A 9,200-nucleotide genomic window follows, 5' to 3' on the forward strand; every position below is an offset into this window, starting at 1 on the left:
ACTTTTCTGACACCGCCTGAAGGAAATCGATGTCACCCTGTTGTGTGAACGGGTGTGTTGCTCCCCAGAGGGTGCTGTATACACTGACAACTAGCGATTCGGCGACGTGATTGCAAAGATCTGGGCATCTAAATTTTCATCCTGCAGATGGCTCTGTGATGAGGTAGTACCGTGCTCGTCACAGACAGTTAACGGAGGGGGAGAAACGGAAAGTAACGTGTTGTCACGGGTAACGTTGCAGACGCAGAATTCCGACCGTGGGCTAACAGGCTCGGCCCGCGTGTGGACTCCCAGCTCTGCCACAGCTGCTGAAGAAGGCAGGTGGCATTATCCCCACTTGACAGCTGGAGCCCAGATGGGAAGTGTCAGAACTAGTGGGCGTGTAAGGCCGTGATGCACGCACGCGTCCACGTGCCGGACCCCGGGGTCATTTTCCTCCTCCCGTGCCAGGAGCAAAAGCAGGAGAACAGCTGCATGCAGAAGGAAATGGCAACAATCGAACAGGTGGCCCAGGACAACCACGAGCGGGCCAGGCGCCTGATGAAGGAGCTCAGCCAGATGCAGCGCGAGTACGTGGATCTCAGGAAACAGGTGCGCGCCCGGGGACCCCACGGGCCGGCCGGGCAGACGACGCTCGCTGGGCTTGCCCACTCCCCGCGGGGCTCAGGGTTTTTCTCTTAAATAGCTCTCTGAATAGGAGCATTTCTTTGTGCGAGTTGTAAAAAGCCGATTCTGAGAATGTCCTTTAAATCAAATCTTTTTTTTCTAGTCTTAAAATTGAGAAATGCACCTCTACGAGAAAAAAGCATTCGTTTAAAATGTACTTCTAAAATCCCCGTAAGTGCGGCAGGCTTCTTCTGTTAGTTTTTGAAAGGAAAGTGGCAGTTCTTCAGCATGAAATTTTATCACGTCCCAACGAACTGTGTTGAAATGTTAGATTTTCTGCCAGAAACAAGTCTATGGGACCCAGATCCCCAGGCAAGAAGGAATGACCCCAGGAGAAAGCTCTGCCATCGTAATGTAACCAGGCTGAGAGCCGTTTACGCCGAGAGTGGGAGAGCTTAATTCTGCAGATGGAAAGTTCCAGACATATTTGATGCATTAAATAGTTCAGTTCCGTGTAAGTCCCAGACCTTACCCAATGGTATTTGACTCTCACTCTTTAGATGACAAACCAAAAAGATTTGGAGAGAAGACAAATGGAAATCAGTGAGGCGATGAGATCACTTAAATGTGAGGTGAAGGATGAAATCAGAACCAGCCTGAAGAATCTCAACCAGTTTCTTCCAGAACTACCAGCAGATCTGGAGGCTATTTGGGAAAGGAATGAAAACCTAGAGGGAGGGTTGGAAAGCTTGAAAGAAAACTTCCCATTCACCGTGAGTGAGAGACCATCACCTTTTGAAGAAAAACTGAATTTTTCCCAGATTCACATAATGGTAAGGGTTTATCCCACTGATCTCTGGACTCTGAAGAAGGATGATTTTATTCCCACCTCCTCCCCCAACCCCCCATAAGCTGAAAACCAGAATGGGGCTGGGGGAGGGTGGGAGGCGAGAAAGGCTAGTGGTGTCTGGGACTCTGATGTTTCCCCCTGTCTCTGAAAAAGGATGAACACTGGCGTGGAGAGGCACTCCGAGAGAAACTGCGTCACCGTGAAGATCGACTCAAGGTTGCCCTTTATTATTTTTTATTTCTCTTTTATTTTTTTATTTTAGAGAGAGCGTGCATGTGTGCAAGTCGGGGAGGGGCAGAGGGAGAAAGGGAGAGAATATTAAGCAGGCTCCACGCTCAGCACAGAGCCCCATGCAGGGCTCAATCCCACGACCCCGGAATCATGACCTGAGTTGAAATCAAGAGTCAGACGCTTCGCTGACTGAACCACCCATGCGCCCTGCAAAGTCCCCCTTTGAAACAATATGGTAGGAGACCCTTGGTGTGTTGAGGAGAGTAGGGGAAATTGCTCACCTGCATGCACTGCTGTCGTTCCCTCTGTTACGGCACCAGCAGTTTTCTAGATCGCATGGTCGAGGCTCAGAGAAGTTGGCATCGCACAGTCAGTACGGTATTGAAAACCATGAACTGTGGTGTTCGGCCCAGTGTTCTTAGCCTGTGTAGTGCTGCTTTGCCTCAGCTCCAACTGACAGAAGCCGAGTACTTGGGACAGAAAGTAGAGATGCAGTGATGAACCAGAACGGGCTCACAGGCCAGTGGTTGGGGGAAAGACTGGCACTACTGGAAAAGTAGGCTTGGGCGTCAGACGGGAAGTTGTTAGGCTCAGAACACGCGGAGCCTGAAGGCCTGTGAGCCAACCAGGGCCGCCCTCTCCCTGGGTAGCTGCAGAGTCTGGGATTTAGCGGTCAGTGTTGACCTAACGATTTGGGGGTGAAGGGTGTAGGTGGGAGTTGGAAAGTGGGAGGGGGATAGAATGAGAGGACAGGATGTGTCTTTGGAGAATGGCTACATATACGGCATGGCTGAGGAGGAGCTGTGAACCGTGTTGAGGGAGTGGAGGCCCTTGATGTGCCATAGCCTCCAGTCACGTGTGGCTGTTTAAATGTAAACGAATTATAATTAAATCAGGTTGAAAATTGAGTGCTTCAGTTGTCACATTTTTAGTGACTCAATAGCCACCTGTGGCTAGTGCTAACACTTTTGGACAGCACAGATACAGAACATTCCTGTCATCACAGAAAGTTGTGTTAGAACTGCCGTAGCCTCGGAGAGAATCATTTTGAAGAAACAGCACAGGGGCAAGTCGCAAATAGTGTGGGGCTGAGGATTGAATATACTGTGAGAGACACTGAAGGTATCACGTATAAACCCATCTTCTGCTAAGTCTGGGCGGAAAAGAGAGAGACGAGGTAGTCATTTAATGGGGAGGCCAGGGGTGCAGAAATCCTAAGCGTTGTTACGGTGGAGAGAACAGGCCGAGCAAGAGGCCCAGGTCGGGGTACCTGGGTGACTCAGTGAAGCGCCTGACTCTTAATTGTGGCTCAGGTCATGATCCCAGGGTCGTGGGACTGAGCCCCACTTGGGGCTGAGTGCTGGGCACAGAGCCTGCTTAAGATTCTCTCTCTCCCCCTGCCCCTCCCCCGCCTCTCTCAAAATAAACAAACATTAAAAAAAAAAAAAAAGGCCCAGTTAATGACAACGCGGAATGATCCAAGTTTTCCGCACACTGAGAGTAGCCACCAGCATCCTCCTGGATTTCTTTTTTTTCTTGAGGACAAGAGCATTTCCAGCAGCCATTCCTACTTTAGAATCGTCAGATTTGCCTATCGGTGTTAAGATGAGGAGGCTACTGATCGTTCAGGTACGTTGCTTCTGTGTAAAACCCTAAATTTCACCGTGACACTTTCAGGCCCAGCTTCGACACTGTATGTCCAAGCAAGCGGAAGTGTTAATTAAGGGGAAGCGGCAGACAGAGGGCACTTTACACAGCCTGAGGAGACAGGTCGATGCTCTGGGGGAACTGGTCACCAGCACCTCTGGAGACTCCACGGCGTCACCCAGTCTGTCTCAGACAGAGTCTTCCCTTGCTGAGGACTCTCAACCTGGACCGAGCCAGGTAAGAGGAGGCTCTGTTCTACACATGGGAAGTCTCTGAACGCTTTGGGGGCCACAGTCTACACAGAGGAGACTCAGAACATAAATGCCACCTTCAAGTCTCTGGAAAACTTGTCTTATGGAAGACTTGCTTGTTTTAAATGGTCCCTGAGAAAACTAGAATCGGTAGGGTGGGAGACATAGAAAGAGGATAAGGTGATGGCTTCGGGAACAGCCCAGAACTCGAGACTATCAGGGACGTAGTGAATCCTTTGCTGTGCTCCCCCGGTGGATTCCCTTGTTCTCTGCTCCGTCAGTAGAGCATTCGGGCTGTGAGGCCAGTCCGGGTCCTGGTTTAGCTGGTCTGTCTCCCTCTCTCGTGGGGAAGAATGATTGGCGTGTGCCTACTCCGCCTCCTCAGCAAAAGTCTGAACTCAGGCTTCTTAGCGCAGGGTTTTTAGAACCCCCAAAGTTCACGAAGGCATTCTGTGTGAGACGTAGACGAGGTTATTCATAGTTGAGGACCATGAAACATGCTCATGGAATTAGTAAATAGTGACCCAGAGATAGGGAACGGCTCCCACTTTTGAGCACCTACTGTGTGCATGTACGAAGCACTTTACATATATTATCTCATGTAGCCTTTGCCTCCTAGGAGATATCTCCTATCTGTAGATAAAGGAGTTGTGCACAATGAAAAATGTCCTGGCAAAAGACGAAACCAGGACTTCAGGGCTCATCTGTCACCACTGCAGAGCAGTATATAGCATGGCTGTGCCTCAACATTCAGAAGCAGTTGCCTCTTTCATAGGCACATAGCTCTGCAGCAGCAAAGCAAGATTTGAACGGGATTCCCTTAACACCCGTGGTGGGACCAAGTCGGGTACAGGCCAGAACCAGAACCATCATGGGCCTCGGGCAGCCTTAAGAGAGTGTCGGAGGCACCGGGTGTTGGAAAGAAGGTGGCTTTAGAGGGAAGACAGCCTGCGGCAGAGGTTGAGTGCATCGGGGTTTAGGTGCGGAGTTCAATTGTCAGCTCACAGTGGTGGCCCCAGGGGTTGAGGTGCTCTGAATTCAAATTCAGGAGAGTAACAAGTGTTAGAGGAGGGGGGCGGGGGGAAGACTGTCAGAATTATCTTGGAGTCTGGGGTCGCAATCCAGGTGTGTGGGATGAAAGCCTGAACGGAGTTGGAGTTAGGGGCTGGCTTCTGAGCCCAGTGTTTTCATCTCCCTTTGCAGAGCTCCTTCCAGGTTCTACAGGGTCCGTCACAATTTCTGGACAGTTACCGACACTGATGCCATTCCCAGCTCCCGGCTCATGGGGGTACGTATTACAGAGTTAACTACCACTTCCAGTTGGAGGACCTTCAATTCTGTCTTACACAGTCTTAAGCTTTTCCCTTTACCCTTGGGTAATTTTACACAGTGGTTCATCTCAAAACATTTTTCCAAAGAGGTACTCAAGTAGGTCTTTTACCTGTTAGCCATGGCGCTGTCACTTGGTTCTGTTAATACTTTGGTTACTGTTGCAAGAATTCCTCCCTTTTGTCTTAACTGCAGGAAGAGAACTGTTCAGCCAGATGCGGAAACCCATCTGAGGAAATACCTTCTCTACCTCACTTCGTAACTGGAGTGCCGCTTGGTTTTTATCAAGATCCAGTGAACTCAGATGCTGCACCTCCACTGTAGCTTACCCCACCTGTATCGTTAAATGCCAGGGTTTTTGTAAATCACATGTACATATGGGAATCGTTGTGTACAACTTAAACCAGGGTCCTAGATGGCTGAGGGTTTTGTTTTTTTTATCTTTGAATGTGTTGCCATAAAACTACTGCTGATTGTAATTGCAAATTGGAAGCTATAAACTGGTGAAATTATAGCTACGTAGAGAAAAAAAAAAATGTACTCAAGCCCTTCATTTATAGTGTCAAATTTTATTTTTGGATTTTGCTTAAAATCTATTTTCATATGAAAATAAAAGATAAAATAGTCTGTCGTCTGACTTTACATTTCGTAGATCTACAGTAAAGCCATCAAATTTGTACCTTAACTCCCAAGAAAACGGCCATCTTCCAAATGGTTTTCCATCTTTTGCCTGAAGTATGTTGTATCTGTCAATGAACATACACCATATGGAAATCTATTATAAAACTACACTTCGGGTGCTTTTTCTCAACCAAAAATATTCTTTGGTGGGAAATTAGTAGAATCTGACCCAGTGGTAAATTCAAATTGTGTTCAGACTTTGAAGGTTTTGAACGACTATAATTAATGGCTCGACTCCATGATCTACAAATACATCATTTCAGAACAAGAATAGCAACTACTGTCACAAAAAACCACGTGGCAACAGAATCACCCTCACGGTGAGGTGAAGTACGAAACTACAGGTTATAGATGAGGTTTTAAAATACTGCCAAGGACTATTTTCTAGGCCCGTAGACAGCTTCCGAACCAGAACAGTACAGAACAGCGCAGTGCAGTAATCCCTCACCACTCACAGACGTTATGCCCAAGGTGTTTGGCCAGACCTGGACCGGTAAGATATGGGATAGACAGAATTACAATCAAGATAATGAAAGTGGCATAAAATCGGCATAAAATCTGTTAACACTCAGAAAGTTCTAAAAGGCATCTACTTGCAAAATAAAAATGGATTTGGTGGCGTCTTTTGTAATTACACTCTTGTTTCATTTTCACAAGTCTTCGCAAAATGCTTTGAAGTCAGGCCTCTGCACAGTTCTATTGAAATCCTTCAGGGACACATTTTCCCATTCTTCTTTCTAAACTGCCACGTGGACCCTCTCTATTCCCATGTTCTTCGGTTTAAGAAGGAGGGAATTGAACCACACACCTTTCTAAAAAGATCACACTTGAAACAACGGATACGTGAGCAAAAGAGTTCTCAAAACTGTAGTCTGGAATTAGGTGAGGTAATCAATGTATGAAGCCAAACACCTGGTTCCAAAAGACAGCTTTCCAAAGAAACTTTACTACCTCTAGTAGGACATGAACATCACCACCAGAAATTTTTTTTTTTTTTTTTATCGAGGTTACTGCATCAAACACTTTATTATCCATGAAAAACACCTGAACATTGTACTGGAACGTCTAACCCATAAAGAGTACTGAGCACCAAGTACTAATCAAGAGGGGCTCCTCGTAGGTGCACGGTTAACAACCCAGAGAACCGGGTGACCACAGAGGTAGTAAGCTCTCCTGGAGTAAAGATTAAAAGAACTTCACTCTCTCTACTTGCCCAGTGTCTGGCACACGTATGTTACAATATGACAATTTGCTCTTCTGTTTTTGAGCACCCAAGTTTATTACAGGGGGTTACACATGCAAATAACAGAATTTGGCCCCAAGTACAGTCAAGGGAGAACACTATCAGGCACCAAGGGTGCCGATCTCACGCTGAAAAAAGTCAACTTAAACACTGCAAGTCTGATCTGAACACAAGAATAAAAGTGTAGGTCAATTACTAAGCGATGTGGATTTATACGCTATATACATAGACTTCTCTTTATACAAGGACAGTTCTGCAATAAAAACTGACAGCTACTGCCAGATAACTGTTTGCCTGAAGAAAATACGAAATCCTATTGTAATTCAGAAAATAATGCAAACCATTTTAATTTAATCTAGATACAGGTACTTTATTTACAAATATTTAGATTAATAGCATTTTGTTACATCAAATGAAGAGTACAGCAGTCTGAATAAATCCTGTCACAAAAACAATTAAGACCCACTGTAACTAACTTTGGGAATCAGGGTATTGCACCTAAACAAGCCACAGTCTTTAGTTTGTGATTGCTACCTTATATCCCAATGGGTGGGTGGTTGGTTTTGTTTTTGTAAATATATACACACACCAGCAGGTCATGGTCCCTGGGCAAGTCCCTTGTGAAGCAACAGGGTAAGCAAAATGGGTCACTTTTAAGTCTTGAACAGAATATACCAATCTACTCCAGGAATCTTGTTTTTAAAAAAGTTCAACGAAGACAAAAATAAAGATGAGTCCACAAATTAACCCAATCCTATTTTCTGCACATTCCAGTTTTGGCTTTTATTTAACATTGACTATACAATACTCCAGTACTACCACATGTTTACAACCCAGAAAGTCGTATTTTTTATTTTTACTTTAGTGTCTGTAAAGAGGGATTTCAAATGTGTATTTTAAACACAGCAGGTGAGCTGAGTGATTTTAGATAATACACTAAGGTTGACCTATCCTACTTCAAATAACCTCAATTCTCAGTCTGAACCATAAACTCCATCAGAAATCAATCAAAAGAAGTAAAGAACCTGGTGAAACAGAAGTTTGTTGTCTAAAGAGATCATTTCCCTTGCAACACAGTATCCTTTCAGTGGCCAAACCACCCAGTGCAAATAACTTACTTCGGATCGGATCGGTGCAAACACTGGCGCAAACACTGAAACACCGTTAGAAACACTTTCCCTTTTACAAAACAATTTATGCCCCCATGACATAAAACAGCCCCTTATACTAAGAACACAAGGGATACCTTAAATTATCTCACTGTAGTGTTAAAAATGCACAATTTAAAATCCCTTAACAGCAGACCTGCGGTTCTGACGGTCCGGTCCACAATCTCACCATTCCAAGAAGATAAAGGTATAAAAGCTTAAAATGTGCAATAATAAACCCAGCCTTTTTTCTTTTTCTATACAGTAAGGCAAGAAATGCAGCCTGTAATGCAAAACGTTTACAAAGAGAAAAGCAGGTTAGCACATTGTCGATTGCACAAGAACAGTTAGGAAAATCAGCAGGTAAGCCACGGTGCGAAGATGGAACAGAATCTGCTAGTGTTAATCCTCCCGTGCTAGGAGCTCCTTCCAGCATTGTGTCCCCAAAGACTGCCAGCACCAGAGGGTGACGCCAGTATTACCTGTGGACTGCAGTTGTGTCTATTTCCTTGTGTGAAATGGAAGGGAGTAACATGGTCACATATAGGTCATACTGTACAAACTGGTATTTTATACTGTTCCAATGCCAGTAATCAATTTATTTTCTTCATTAAAATAATATACACAGAATGTATTGTTAGTTCGGTTCCTTCAAATTTTATACATATTTACTTTCTGCTAAAGAGAAAAGGATAAAATGGTGTAAAAAAAAAAAAAAGATAAAGCTATTAATTAAGCACGAGAAAAGATAAGTGGATATTTCCCTGTGCAAGGCTAAGACAGAAGCAAACCTCCACGAGAAAAATGCCACCCACACGACAGAAAATTTATCCAACGAAAACAAAACAAAAGCAGTTATAGAGCCCATTCTCTATCATCAGAAGTCATTCCACAGCAATAAACTTACTGGTTACAACAGACATACTTGAACAGTTAAAGATGGGGAGAAAGGCTTAAGATATCATCAAATTAAACCATACAGTAAGACAAAGCCTTGCCAAAAAGAGGGAAGGATAAAAATCATTTAAGTCCAGCATCAGTGCTCAGTTTAAATCATGTACTGGTGACATACCTATCACGAGGACGATCAAGGGGAAAAAAAAGTCTAGATTTACCATGCAGGAGAGATTTATTACTCTACTTGCCTTTGATAACCTGATTACACCTAGTTGTTTAGCAGTTTAGTATTGTGTTAAACTGTTTTTACAACAGAG

At 44.7% G+C, this 9,200-nt stretch overlaps 1 protein-coding gene across 8 annotated transcripts in view; it reads left to right on the forward strand.

Moving 5' to 3' along the window:
* CNTRL (centriolin) overlaps positions 1-5,541 on the forward strand; it is an 83,545-nt gene extending 78,004 nt beyond the window's left edge. For all 8 annotated transcript variants that reach the window (XM_078436539.2, XM_078436543.2, XM_078436542.2 and 5 more), the window contains 6 exons: positions 451-591; positions 1,167-1,439; positions 1,610-1,672; positions 3,365-3,571; positions 4,789-4,873; positions 5,110-5,541. In XM_078436539.2, the coding sequence (XP_078292665.2) occupies positions 451-591; positions 1,167-1,439; positions 1,610-1,672; positions 3,365-3,571; positions 4,789-4,845 (741 nt within the window). In that variant the 3' untranslated portion in view covers positions 4,846-4,873; positions 5,110-5,541. The remainder of the gene's footprint in view (positions 1-450; positions 592-1,166; positions 1,440-1,609; positions 1,673-3,364; positions 3,572-4,788; positions 4,874-5,109) is intronic.
* Positions 5,542-9,200: the final 3,659 nt, after the last annotated feature.

This window comes from Panthera onca, chromosome D4 (assembly GCF_046562875.1).
Source record: "Panthera onca isolate mPanOnc1 chromosome D4, mPanOnc1 haplotype 2, whole genome shotgun sequence".
Classification (NCBI taxonomy): Eukaryota; Metazoa; Chordata; class Mammalia; order Carnivora; family Felidae; genus Panthera; species Panthera onca.